At 37.4% G+C, this 15,186-nt stretch overlaps 1 protein-coding gene across 16 annotated transcripts in view; it reads right to left on the bottom strand.

Annotated features, from left to right (window-relative positions):
- Nucleotides 1-15,186, bottom strand: part of DISP1 (dispatched RND transporter family member 1) — a 172,960-nt gene that overhangs the window by 7,679 nt on the left and 150,095 nt on the right. For all 16 annotated transcript variants that reach the window (XM_019639616.1, XM_019639615.1, XM_019639617.1 and 13 more), the window contains 5 exons: nucleotides 13,196-13,225; nucleotides 6,607-6,730; nucleotides 5,202-5,329; nucleotides 4,752-4,849; nucleotides 2,263-2,360 (listed from right to left, as the gene is read on the bottom strand). In XM_019639616.1, coding sequence (XP_019495161.1) covers nucleotides 2,263-2,360; nucleotides 4,752-4,849; nucleotides 5,202-5,329; nucleotides 6,607-6,730; nucleotides 13,196-13,225 — 478 coding nt within the window. The remainder of the gene's footprint in view (nucleotides 1-2,262; nucleotides 2,361-4,751; nucleotides 4,850-5,201; nucleotides 5,330-6,606; nucleotides 6,731-13,195; nucleotides 13,226-15,186) is intronic.

The raw sequence follows: 15,186 nt of genomic DNA, 5'->3' as shown, positions 1-15,186 counted from the left end.
ATTTCCTCCAGGCCAAGTGCTCTCTCTGTGGCAGTGTTACTGCACATTAAATCTCATCCTTAGCTTTATGATTTTCCTCCCATTATTTCCCCTTCAGGGAATTCATTCAACTTACTTATCCTTTTGGTATGCCTTTTAGTAAGCTACCTATTGATGCTGATTTTAATCATCTGATGCATCTATATACATAAATAAATATAAGACATATGTGACTATGAGGTGTATGTGTGAAAGAATATACTGCTTTCACTTATGAAAGCTATAAGGGCACAAGCCTGTTTACTGGCTTTTGAGTCTCTGAGTCTACTCAGTCTAACATGTACTCAGAATACATTGCTAGCTCTTGAAAATAAAAGATACTTATTCTAGACCATGGTGATTCTTTAAGGTTCACTTGAGTGGGAAATGGCATTTATAGTAAATCAAAACAAAACAAAAATGAGGGGGTTATTTCTGCATTCAGGGAGCAGAAGGCACAGGCTGGAGTTATATTAACACTTGGTTGGGTTCGAATCCTGCATTTGCTACTTGCCACCTGTGTGAGCTTTCCTCATCTGTAAAATGGCCAAGATCATAGTATTTAATTCATAACACTGTCATGAGGATGAATAACAATAATTCAGGGAGTAACAAAACAATTCATTAAAGCGTTCAGAACACTTCCTGACAAATGTCAACAACACTCAGTAAAAATCAGCTATTAATCAAATGTACGAATTCAGTCACTTCAGGGTCTTCAGGGGAGGAAGGTCTAGAGACCAAGTGCGAAGGTAGAAGAATGAGAACTGAGGCATAGAAGTTAATGAACTGTTCCCATCCAAGCTGTGATTATACAGTAATCAGACTGGCTTCACCTCTCATCCGTTGAAAGGCATCGTAAATTCCAAGGTCACAGGCCCAGCGTAGGAGACAGAAAGTGCCGAGCACACAGTCTTACACAGAGCGAGTACTCTGCATACCTACTAGTCCAGAGCTAACTTTCTACATAAGAAGGGTGGTCACCCATGACAAGGAGAAATAAGTTCACAGCTTCCAAATAATGAACTGAGTGCTGCAGAAGAAAATACGGCAAATAAAAACTGACCGCTGATGAAGAATCTGTGGTCTGTTTCTAGGTGGTTTGTGCCTTTGGTCTATTTGGAATTGGACAGAGAAAAGATGGCACTCACAGAAAATCTGAATAGCTCAATCAAAGGGGAAGTTATTTTCAAAACATAAAAACAGCCTCTCAGCATGAAGAATAAAGTCAGGAGATCTGGGATGAACCAGGTGAGCTGGGTAAGCCCTTACTGCTCGGAAGGGAGCAGCACAATGAGACTGCAGGTCTGGTGACCTCAGAGTCCTTTCTGCCTCCTATTGGGTTAGAAACGCTGTTGTTAGAACAGGTAGATGCACGGAGTCACCAGGCTAGCTCTTAGCACTGTGCGTGATTCGAGTTTCACCCAACCAGTGATTTGATACCTTAGAGTTATGCTCAGAATGCCATGAGTTCCTTTTTTGCCTGGTTACTGTGATTGGACGGGCCCATTAGTGACATCAGACAGCAGTTTGTACTTGCAGAAGCTGCCCCAGAACCCCTGAAATTGACAGCTCTGCTAAGCCGTTCCATTTTCTGGTGCTGACATCACTTTGGATCCAGAGAAGACTAAGAGAGGACATCTGTCCTCTTGCATCCTTCTGTCTTCTAAAGCAACAAGGTGGTTAGAGTTCAGGGCAACATGGATTGGATTACTCTGGCCATTTACACAGATATGTCTTTATACCCTTTGATGTCCCCAGCCTGTGCCCTAAATTTTCCTTTGAGGTCACAGGCCCAACTGACCCATTGACTGCTAGAGAGGCAGGCCTTTCAATGTATAATTAAGATGTTGACAGTTGCCTCAGGGGAAAATGCATTGAACAATGAACATAGATTAGGAAAGAGAAAAATATGACAAAAGAAGAAAAAAAAGTCTTAACTATTATCCTGAAAGGAAATAGGCTGTGAAAGAATACAAAAGACTATCATGGACAGAGAACAGGAGTGAGAAAGAAAAAGAGTCCTTTATTGAGAAAGATGGTATGTTTTAAAGGTGGGGAAACACAGAGACACTTTGATCCCGGGATCTAAAAGACTGCAGAGCTGGCCTGTCGGTGTTTACTCGTCGATAGGTAGGTAAGCCACTTAAGTATTTTCATCTGATCCGACACCGGCTCGGCAGTAAGAGTTTCAAAAATATAACCTTGGTTGTGCTAAACATATTTCAGTTTTCCTTTACATACCCTTGAATTATCTACATTGCACATTGATTTAATTGCTGGTAAATTCCATAATGTCTCTCCTCCAGCTGAAGTGAATACTACTCTGGAATATCGGTCACCTGGTGATATGAGAAAAGAAAAGAAAAAGGGTTATAAAGTCTTCGTGCATTTCATAGGACTCAGCATCCAGAAGCAGGTCAAACTGGGAGACCACATGGACAATTCATTAGCAGCGGGGGCCCCTTCCCTTCAAGAAATTCCAGGAGAAAATGTTAAAAAGAAAAAAAAAAAGGAATGCTATAATTTGTCTGAGCTCAAAGCCTTTGTCTACTCAGTGCATCTTAAAAATCACAGGATTTCATTAACAAATGCATTTCAGATTAGACTATAATTAGGAAGAACAATCCATTGAACTTTCAACAGGCAGTTAATCAAATGCCTCCCTTTTAATTTCGCAACACATCACCACAATGGTATATACAATCCAAGAATGATGCACTAGGGAATTTCAAGGATGGATTATAAGGACGTTCTCTTTGGCAGCTAACTGGAGAGGAAAGATGGCAGGTGATCAATTTGAGAGCTCTAAACAGTCAACTATAAACTGCGGGCCAGGATCACTGACGCCCTCCACATTCCGGCTGAGTACATGGCCTCTCGGGTACACCAGTCTAGAAAAAGATTTTGAAAGTCATACTAATAGAAAATACGTTTCTGAATAAGGGCGGTTGTTTGATATACCAGAAAGGGCATGGCCTTGTAACCAGGTCTGGTCCTTCCTGAGCTGGTGACCTTGAGCAACTAGCCACTTCACTGGTTCCTCACCATTAAAATGGAGACAGCAATGCCCATCTCAAATCGTTGTGATAATTGAAGGAGATAATGAAAAATAGGTGCTCGGTAAGTACTGTTTCTTCTTCCACAACCATTACAAAAAATCGAACCAGGCAAAACAAAGCAGATTAGTTTACATTATCGAAGATGCCTAATTGTGCTAACAACAAAAAAAGTCAACTTGCAAATTTATGAACAAGGCTTGATTACATGAGCTTTTTATTCATGATTATGAAGTTTTCTTTAGTAAACTCTTTGTCTTCATCAAATGGCTGTATCTTATGTTGACTGATTTTGCAAACCAAAATAAGCCTTGTGGAAACTGAAACATTTCATTCTAGTAGACCTGAAGATTCTATCAGGGCAGAATCTATTACTTATGAGATGAATATTTAGCGTTGACTACTGAAATATAAACAAGACTATATTTCATGAATTTGTTAATGTTCTTCCTGATGCTGGGTAAGCAATATATAAGTAATGCTTTGAGAGAAATAAACTAACCAGAGTTCAACTTTTCTAATAAGACAGAAAAAGAAACTTGCATTGCTTCCTGGGATCGGTATAAAATTCTTCCTAATCTCCTACTTTCTATCTCTCTATTACTATATAGTGAAACAGTGTCCAAAATAAAGACCCTGAGGCTTGGCAAGATCTAGAAACATCAAAGATCCAATCAGGTCTTCTAGTGATCTAATAAGATAGGAATACACACATGTTAGAGAGATTTTCAACAACCAACAAAAGCTGAAATCAAAAGAGCTTTAATGCTAACACTCACTGTCAGAAACTGTAATTACCCATAATTCCTCGCTGCTAATCACTAGGGCTAATCGATGACTTACATATGTACATGTATTTCCTCCAGGCCAAGTGCTCTCTCTGTGGCAGCTGCAGTGATTAGGCTGACTCTAGGTTACATCAGATTTTTAGTGAATTTGCTGCCAACATTAAAATCTGGATTCCTGGCCTCAGGGAAGTGCTTACAGTATTCGGGCTCTCGTTTCTTCAAGGCCACATTCTGCTGGGAAGTAGCAGGTGATCTCTTCCCAGGGGCACTCCTTAGTTCTCCACAACCGCCATCACGTCTTAGCATCTTACACCCTGCAAGCCTGACTCACTCATATTATGAGTGTGGCCCCTGAGGCATGCAAGCTTTGGGCCTCTGGGCTTTATTCTGTTCATCTCTCTACCTCTAACGCCTGGTGATGAAACAGGTACATAGAAGGCTAATAATATATGCTTTTTGACGCAATCAAAATTTTAAAATGTACTTTTGATCATACAGTAGGTTATTTTACGGTTCACTCCAACAATATGTACTTGTTATTGATCTGGAATATTTTTTAAATACTACAAGGAGCTTAAAAAAATGACTTGAAATTTTGGGCCAAGCCAAGAATTTTATTAGATTTATATCTTCCTTAAAACTGAATATAACTCAATCATCTCTTTCTTATTAATTTTTGTTTTAGGTAAATAAATTCAGATTAGTGGTTGGCTGGCCTAGGGGAATAAAATGACAAGTTAATTAAGCTAAAATCTCTTTAAGTAAGGTAGAAACAATGAAGCTGTGTGGCTAGCAACACACTCCTATTAGTCTAGGTTTTAATCATGTTCAATCTCAAGGGCTAGGAAACTGCTAAGGGGTTTGTGCATCTATGAATGCCACTCACTTGGAACGTCGCAGAAAAAGCTGTCTTTGTGGAAGTTCCAGTCAACTTCTCTTTTTTCTCTTTCATAATGGTCATCTGACCATCTATCATCCCGATGGCTGAAATGAAACAATTTGATCTTCAGTAAAATATTAGGTATTTCAAGGCCAATAAACATACTCATAACAGTACATCCTCAAAGTCATGACCTATTTAGTACTTGAAATGAAGTTGGAAGGATTAATATAAGCAACCAACTTTAATTTTCTCACTTCTGAAAAAAAAAAAAGCCCCCAAACTCTCACTTTCTCATCGTAAAACAACAAAATCTTGTAATACAATGACAATTTAAACAAATTCCATGGCAAAGATTTTGAACCACACATTTTACATTTAATCTTTTTGCTCAGGCGATGTTTAAAAGTAGAATTCACTAAGCAATGTTTTGTCTGAAAATTAATAAAAAATTACCTTTTGGCTTGCTCATCTGCATATTTAAAGGGATAATTGGCTAACGTTGCTTTGTAGCCTGTATTTTTCACCATGTTATTCCACGTGACCAGTCTCTGGCCTATTGTAGTCCCTCTTGGTTCAAAACCCTAAGGCAAAATATTACAAATTCCCATTAGTGTATTTCATTTGAGGCTAAGGATAGTTACAGCAGCTTGGGAAAGCAACGTCAAGGTGATGATGTATAGCTTTCAACCGAAAATACAGACATTCCTCACAGCTACTCCAGAGGTGAACTGCATTAAAACAAGATGACTTGACACGATAATGATCACCTATTTTCTGTGACAAAACAGTTTGGTTCTTTGGTATGTTACATGTCTCAAGAAAGAGGGGGAAAATGTATCTAAAGCTTCTTTTAAATTCATACCTAAGCATTTAGTAAATACGTATTTTTATGTTATAAAAGCTTATGGTCAAATTAAATTATGCTGTACATGTTACAGTGTTTTACAAAGAGAATATCATTATCCTTGTTCATATTTTCCTCATTATTCCACTTCAGAGATGTATTTACTTAAAAACAGACTCTGCTTTCTCTTAGTAATACTGAAATTCCTGTAAGTTCTTTGGGGAAAAAAAGAGACATTCAGTCTTAAAGACTTTATGAAACCATTTTCATAGTATTTAGATTCTCCAGTTGCTTTTTAGCTTAAAATGGGGACCAAGAAGCAAAATTCCCAGATTTCTGATGGTGAGCAAGTTCCTTGACCTTTTAAGAACCTGACAATACAGATAAGACATATTTATACTGTATTTGCCATGTATAATGTGCACGCATGCTTTTGGCCCAAACTTTCAGGGGAAAAAAGCTTTTATGTAATTTTTTTAATTCAAATTTTTATTTGTTTACATTTAGGCACTTGTTTTTTTGTATTATAAAGGAACTTTAGCATTTATTTTTTAACATATTATGCTGTAAGAAATTTTATGTACCGGTAACAAATTTATGATATTTACACATCATAGAAGGCCAAGAACTCTTTGTCATTGCAAGTTCGTTGTAAGTTCAACAAAACCAATTATCATATTCCAGGGTATTATTCTGCATATGGATATTGTTATTTTTTTTCTAGAGTTACACTTTTAACTCATAAGCATAAATATAAGAATTAAAATCATTTATATAGCTACAGAATTAGTACTACCCATGTATAATGCGCATCCTTATTTTTCCCTCACAAATTTGGGCAAAAAAGTACGCATTATACGCGGCAAAATATGGTACTTACTGATTACTTGAGAAGGCTTTTTAAAATATGAGCTACCAAATAACATAATGCAACATGTATTAATATACTTCATTGTTAGAGATGATTTGGGGCTGAAGAAAACAGAGCAATTCTACTGGCTCAATTTTCCTTACCAGCAATGGATCAGAGAAGTCAGGAAGCTCGGGCACTAATACTCCAACCAAGGCACAGACCACAATGAACACGGTGCACATGCCCAGGACCACCACCGGCCAGTCGGCTATCAGGGCTGCGTAACTACAGGAGCAGAGAGAAATTACAAAGAAGGCCTCTTAGAAGCAACACAGGGTTCTCTGCTACCTAGGAGAGCAATAGATTCAGTCCTCCTATTTCTGACCTCGTACAGGCATTTGTCCATAAAAGACGTAATGAGATTATAAGTACTTATATGTAATTGTAATAGAACTTGTCCTCTCATTTCTGTGATAAAGTATCAGTGGTGCTATGCCACAGGTTACTGACGGTCAGCATCCTCTGTATTTCTGACAAATAACATTTTATATCTACCGCTGTGCTCGGAAAAGAGAAGCTCTACCACCTGTCCTTCCTGGTAAAAGAACATATATTTTAACAGAGGCTCCATCCCCCTTGCAATCCCTTCCAGACCTTGTGGTTCTCCGGTTATTCCCTTTCTCCATACTTTTATTCTATCAGCTCTTAAAAAAGAACTCAGCCCATTCCAGGTTCATGTGGTGTACATCTTAAGAATGCCAAAAACTTCCTATAAACCTGTAACTTTCTTTCTAGCTGAAAATGATAATGAACATATCTATTAGGCTGAGAGTTCCAGGAGGGTAGAGATTTTTGTTTTATTCATTTATTTATTTATTGCAGTATTAGCACCTAGAACAGGATCTTTTAAAAGGTGCTGGATAACTGTCTATTGATTAGATGAACAAACACCCCTGTATCTACCTTCCCTTTACCATCCAATCACTCCAGCCTGGCTTTGGTATCTTACTACACGTCGGCGACCCCTCTGTTACCGAACCCCACCATCAAGCCATTTGTCCCCGAAACCCTTCCCACACCCTCATGCACCACCTTTGCCAGAAAGACCTGTTTCTGTGTCCCTTCCATGAAATCTTGGACCATGCCTTACTATCTTGACACTTGTAGAACTTGACATGAATGGACTGCTCAATAGAAGTTGACAACATTTAGAAGTTTCTAACATTTAAAGTCTACCTTGGGTGGTGAACACACAATGTGATATATAGATGATAAATTACAGAATTGTACACTTGAAATCTATGTAACTTTGCTGACAATTGTCACCCCAATAAACTTTAATTTAAAAAATAATAAAGTCTATCTTGCCAATTTCAGGTTTGAATTTTTACTAGAGAAAGAAGAAACAATTACTTGTGGACAAGGTTAGCTCATTTGGCTGCTGCGATGGCTATTTCGGGCTCATCTGAAATAGGCTTCTTACTCATATACATTTGTGAGTTTTGTCTTCAACATCATGCTAGATGCTAGCAGTTTAACCCTCCATCGGATGCAATGCAAAAGTTACGAGTTCGGGCACAATGCATCTACTAGATGCATGTATGACATTTATTTATTTAAATTGAAAATGAGTGAAAATAATGTGTACGCATGCTTATTATTGATTCAGAATGAAATTTTAATTTGCCACAAAGTAAAAACAATATATGTTTATTACATAAATTCAGTGTAAGTTTTGCCTATTATTATGCAGTATACCTGCCAGATATAGCAGCCCTATAAATGCTGAATCTGTGAGATCAGTTGCGCCCAATGGAGGGTTAAATCAAGTTGATGGCTCGAAATGTAATTCTAGAAAAAGCTACTATATGTCTCTAAGAATAGATTGTTGATGTTTATATTCTGATCCGTCAACTTCATACATCTGATTTTGTGGGGGTATTTACTTCAAATTAAATTTTAATAAGGAAATTATAATGTAATTATGCTTTAAAGGAGTACCTGCACAGGTATTTTTCACTGTTGTTCTTTTAAAAGTAATCTTAGGAAAATAAAGTAGGATGGTTTGCACTTACAAGAAGTTCCGGTGGCTCTTATCCATTACATAGATTATTATCTCATTTAATTCTCACAGTAACTTTATGAAATGAAACAGGCACAGACAGTTCAAATAACTTGTTCAAAGTCAGAAAACTAGTCCAATTATAACATAAATAAGTCATGGGAATGTAATGTACAGCATGGTGACTATGGTTAATAATAGTGTATTGTACATCTGCTAAAAGAGTAGATCTTAAAAGTTCTCATCACAAGAAAAAATAATTTGTAACTATGTGAGGTGATGGATGTTAACTAGACTTACTGTGGTGATCATTTTGCAGTATATACACATATCAAATCATGATGTTGTACACCTGAAGCTAATATAATATTATGTCAATTATACCTCAAAAAAAACAAAGTCACAAAGTTTGGAACCCAGGAGTCTGGTTCTAGAGTCTGGCCTCTTAACCACTGTGATACCATCTCTGGCTTCAAACACCAGAAAAACATCAGGAATAAGTCAACTTGCCACAAATATATGCTTCCCCAAATTCACATTTTTAAATTAAATTCCTAAGCCACACGAATAGTTCATTTCTCCATGCAAAACCATCTAGAGCCATAGGACTTCAAGTCTAAATAATATTATTCACTAAACTGCAAATTCTGAATCTAAAAATTCATTAAGGAAAACTTTGCTAGATAAGATGGATTAAGAATAATTCTGAATATAACGAAAACATATAAATCACAGTATGCTGATTGTGGTTGTTCATATATAAATACAAAACATCAGAAGCTTTCGAATTTCTAGAACACACCCAATACTTATATCCTCTATACTTTTATTTCCTCCTCCACCAAATGCAAACTAAGATGAAAGTAACTGGTTTGAAGCAATAAAGTCTTTTGTCAATAGTACCCTTGAGACTTTCTCTTCATTGCTTCAGACTTAAAAACAGTCCTTTACATTGTAGACCTTTAAAATATCAGCCCTTATGAAATGAAAATGGCCCCAGGCTTATACAATTATTCATTATACTTTATTTTAAATGGATCAATTTTCTTTCACATGAACCAGAAGTTACTCATTTTTACCTACAAACATGTATCAATAGAGGGCGGTGGGCCCCAAATTGCTTAGTTTTCATACTGTGGTTTAATTTACCCATATAATGACTTTTTGTTTTGTGTTCTCGAGAAATCTGCACACACATGCATAGCAACCTTAGAAACCCGCCTCCATAATTGCTTTTCTTCCCTTTGAAAACATTTGGTTTTGATTTTACAGCGCTGCTATGCACCATATCTGTGCACTGACTACATATGGAGGCTTTCTGGCATTAGTGATTTCAATACACTCCACACAGGTTTCACCTCACTCTATTACAGTCCCACTTCCACACACAGCTGCTTCACGTGCTAACCTTTCCTAGAGGCAACGTTACCACTGAAGAATGCAACCACCGTCCTGAATACACAAAGCAGCACGGGGGAAAGCCCAGCTATTCTGAGTGGGTTTTATTCAGACAAGTGTTTCTCCTAAACCCCACAATGTTATTGCCGAGGATATTTCTGTTTTTCCTGCCCTCTACGCTGAGATATCCTATAGCTACGGGTACCACGTGGAAAACAAAAGTTTCATGTATAATATGAAACTCAGACAATGGTTGTAATATTAAGATAAACATCTAATAAAGCAGGAAACTTGGGGAAGTAAAGGAAATTAAAAATGGCCTGTAAAATTTCACTGCTAAGTTATTTTCGCTAATTCCACTCCTGGTGAGTCTGGGTTCAAGGAATGTATTCGAACTAAGTTTAAAGAACAGAGCCCCTGCGCGTTATTTTGAGAAGTGGACCACATGCATATTAGAAGAATTTTCCAAAGGACGACTCCTTTCACTCGAATATGTTCTTCTGCATATCATGTAATGCTTGTCTTTCATCTGCCTGATCTAATTTTGGAAATCTTTAGACAACACCCAACAGTAAGTGTAAATGCAATCTGCCTCTGTAACACCTGGGTTACAGCAGGCAGACATTTTCCAATGAATGGCCAGGTGACAGTTTTCCCTGAGGCCCCCATTGCTGGAGCAGCTGCCTCGGTTGCCAGTGCTGCTGTATAAAAAGTTCACAGCATCTTCTCAATAGATTTAAGTCTCAAATAGCACACAGGTCTCAAGGACTCATCCTCCTTTACAGGAGGAAACAAGTGGCAGAAGGAACGAAATGTGTTCACGGGTGGCCTGTGGATCCCAGGTGGTGGGCGTGCTGCCTGGCTCCTGGTCTAGCTTGTTACCGCCATGCTGGAAGTTCTCATGAGTATCCAATGGGAAGTCCCTCAAATATACTCAGAGATTCTCAGCCACCTTATCATTGGGTTTACTCTGGTGCCAGGTCAGAAATAACTGATAAAATAAATAAACTCAGAGTCTTACAGGGCTAACGTATGCTCAAGTGACATCATGTGGGGGCCTCTTTTACACGGGCCATTTGTATTACAGTAAGCCCCTCCCTCCACAGTAAATTTTCCTCTCTTAGCTGCAAGGAGTTTTTTTCCTTTGCCCTTCCAAGCTTTTCTGGGAACACGCTTACTTTTCTCCCCTTCCCTCCTGAGCAGAAAGCCACTCAACAGAGTATTAAGTGCCTTGGACTTGAGACCTCCTTTTCCTGACCAACCACCCAATCCTTAACCCCTTCTAGCCTGGTTTTTGCTCTCATGACTCTTCTGAAGCCACCAAAATCAACTAACTCGTCTTGGTTTTCGTCTTTCCTGACCTGAGCAATATTTAACACTTTAGCTGCCCCTTTCTTTCTAAAAATCTCATCTTTGGTTTCTTCCTTTCTATTTCCCTTCATAACTCTTCTTATTCCTCCTGCCTTTTAAAGGCAAGCATTTCAAAATGCTGGTAATCGTAACTTTCCAGTCATACAATTACTTGTTATACTTTATTTTAAATGGATCAGTTTCCTTTCAAATGAACCAGAAGTTATGCCTTTTTTCCTTACAAACCCAGTGGCATCAACTATCAATGTAGTGGGAGGAATGATTGAAGCTTGAGAAATTTCACAGAAGAAAACAGGATACAGAACTCTTTCTTGTGAAGCAATAGAGTCATTCAACAATTAGCATTACTTGGTAAGGATGCAGGGCATTGTGGGAAAACAAAAATGGCAGACATGGATCTTGTCCACAAGGAACTTGGAGCCTAACACATGAAATCAGACACGTACATAAATATCTACAAAACCAGATAAGCAGAGCTGTGTTTTCAGAGGGATATAGATAAAATGTTTTGTGAATTCAACAAAAGAAGAGATTACTTCCAGCTAGGGTGGGAAAAGGGAACCAGGAAAGACTTTTTTGAAGGAGTTGTGTTTATGTGTGTATTAAAGCAGAATTTAGCACTCGTAAAAAATATCAATCTAATAACAGAAAATATAGTTTTAGTCATTTGAGAAGGCTCTATTACTTCTACATATGGAAATCCATTTTCTTAATATGCCATATTTACTTGTACAACCTCTTCCCTTTACCGTTTTCCATATTTCTTTTTACAAAAATGGGTAAACAAAATGTAGTAAATGCATGCAATGGAATATCATTCAGCTTTAAAAACGAAGAAAATTCTGACACAGGCTACAACATGGATGAAACTTGAGGACATTATGTTAAGTGAAATCAGCCAGTCACAAGATCATATAAAATATTGTTATGAGTCCACTTGTATGAGGTATTAGAGTAGTCAAATTCATAGAGACAGAAAGTAGAATGGTGGTTGCCAGGGGCTGGGGGAGAGGAATGTATAGTTATTGTTTCATGGGTATGGCGTTTCACTTTACAAGATGAAAAAAGTTCTGGAAAAGGATGGTGGAGATGGATGCATAATAATGTGAATGGACTTAATGCCATAAAGCTATACACTTAAAAGTGATTAAAATGGTAAATTTTATACTGTGTATATTTTACCACAAAAAAATATAAGTTTTTTTTCATGAAAAAAAAGTTGCTTTTTTTTTAAATGAAAGGGGAGTTTACTAATTAAAATTTATGTAGTAGTTTTACTCCAAAGAGTGGGTAACTCTCCGGAGGCAGGTTTTAGTTACCAGCATCGGAGCTTCTTAAGAAGTGAATTTCAGGGATCACTTAGAGTTCCTTAAAGTATAATAATACTATATCTGGAACCACAGTTACAAAGACATCTGGTGAGACAAGGATTTTTTCCAGAAACTTGAATCCATTTAAAAAATTTGCTTTTCTTACTGAAAAGATAAAACTTTAAAATTTCTACATAAAAGAATACTTCCATCTTAATATGGTAATAAAAATTTTAGGAAGAAACACCAACAATCTATTTGAAATAAAGTGCCATGAATTTAAGTCATGAAAGTTGGCAGAATTGGTATCTCTCTTCTCAACAAATAGGACACTGAGAAGCCAATCCATTATAGGAAGAAATGCAACATAATTAGACAACCATAAATAATTAAACAGAAATAGAGTTTAAATGCTAAATATCTACCTAGAGATTAAAACTGCTTTTGGAGATCTAGGATTCCTCAAGCAGCCAACTCAGGGGAAATTTTTTTCCTTCATGAAAATATGAATCAGGAAAATGGAAATAGCAGCAAAATGTGGAGAAAACACCAGAAGGGAAGAGCATGTAAGTAAGTTGCTATTTAATAAGAGGATCCAGATTACTTTACCTTTTGGGTAACTTGAAAGGTCTGGATGGTCTGGAAAAAAAAAAGCAAAGGAAAATCCATCAGAAACAAGGCACCATAACATACACAAAAGCTTAATATACGTATTTAACATTTTACTTGCTCTCTCTCCTTTTGAAAGAATCCCAGAAGGGTAAAAAAAGACAACCGAGGGGGTGACCGGTTAGCTCAGTTGGTTAGAGCGTGGTGCTGATAACACCAAGGTTGCTGGTTTGATCCCCACCTGGGCCACTGTGAGCTGCGTCCTCCTTAAAAGAGTCAACTGCACCACTGTAGCATGAAAGCAATATGTAACCAATGACCATGGCTGTTCCCCAATAAAAAGACAACTGAGATTTTAAACACGCACGGATTTAACAATGAATGTTGGCCATCTTGCACAGCAGGTGAGTGCTGGAGTGGCTGGTAAGGATCCAGCACCTTCAAGATTCCAGACTCAGATCACCCTCCCAATGGAATCAGTCATACTATACACTACTCCTCAAATCTATAGCTACCTATTCACTCATCTCTCTTACAAGAATCCACATCGGTCTCCAATCCAAGCTGCAGCTGACGTATCAAGGATCCCCAACACCTTTTTTAAAACAATAAGACCTTGACACCTTCTTGGACTAGGAGTATTTGACTCCCGCTTCGAGACGGAGGAGCTGCTTCTCCATCTTTCAATTTCTTAGTATCTAAGTCCACAACCATTTTAACAAGTATGGGCTCTGTACGCAATCAACGCTTCCCCATACCGTGTATTATTCCTCTCATCCTTCGTACCCCAGATATAGTAAACCGTCTAAAGAAACTCCAAACTCCAACTCAGCCTCAACATCCAAACCATTTATCCTATCAGATTATCTTTTTTTTCCCAATTTACTGGCACGTGGTAAGCACTTCATAAATATCTGGTGAACAAGCAAAATTTACTACTCATGTTTCACTACCCCCAAGTACAATGTTTTCACAGTGTGGTCTGAAGACCCCTGGGAGTTCTTCCCAGGGTCTGGAGGGCCTCCCTTTTCCAACTCCATACCTGGGTAAGGCCAGATTTTCTATATAATTTATATATTTTTTATATATATCCACATCTCCATAACCTAGGATAATGAATGTATGGTCCTTTGTGGATGTCAGATCAGATTTTCTATGTAATTTCGTATATTTCAACCAAACAGCGCATTGCAATAGACTGACTGTAGAAGCAGATAATGAAATTCTGCTGTTTTCTATTAAGCACACATCAAAGAGAATTGTAAAAACATGAAACAATGCTCATCATTTCACTCAATTTTTTGGGGGGGATAATATATTACTTGTCATATAAATGATATTTATAGTAACATGTAAAGAGCTTATTATTGTTATTTTTAAATGAGTTAACAAATTAAAAATTTTGAATTTCTCGGTGTCAATTCCAATATAGTACCTATCAGATACAACACATATAAACTTTGGATCCTTAGTAAGTTTTGAAAGTGTAAAGGAGTCATGAGATAAAAAAGTTGATAACCATTACATAAATAGTGAGAGGATACTTAAATATTTGCTGAATAAATGAGTGAATTTCCTACCTGTGTACTCTTTCCTAACCTGAAATCTTCCACCAGGCTGTCCCATACTTTGAGGAAACAAAACAAAACAATATGCAAAAATCTGTCTTCCAATCTTTCTACTTCAAGTTATTACTCTTCCAATAGTTAAAACCCTATTTTAGAATTTCCTTGAGATCTAAAGTTTCCTTTCTTATGTTCCCTCTCCATTTATATTTCTAACTAAGATACACGTATTCATTCTTTAAAAAATATATTTATCCAACTCCTGGTATAGCCGTGAGTGAGACCAACAGGGTCCCAAACTTCATGAAGCTTACATTCTAGAATGCACTTTGTATTAATCTGTTTATATGAAAGAAGCACATGTTCCAAATTTCATGCTTTATTTTCATGTCCTCATTAGGGATGCTAGGCCCATTAAAAATTAAA

Source organism: Hipposideros armiger, unplaced genomic scaffold (genome assembly GCF_001890085.2).
Source record: "Hipposideros armiger isolate ML-2016 unplaced genomic scaffold, ASM189008v1 scaffold_45, whole genome shotgun sequence".
Taxonomy (NCBI): Eukaryota; Metazoa; Chordata; class Mammalia; order Chiroptera; family Hipposideridae; genus Hipposideros; species Hipposideros armiger.
The sequence above is the reverse complement of the archived record's forward strand: the minus strand, read 5'-3'. Positions and strand labels throughout refer to the sequence as shown.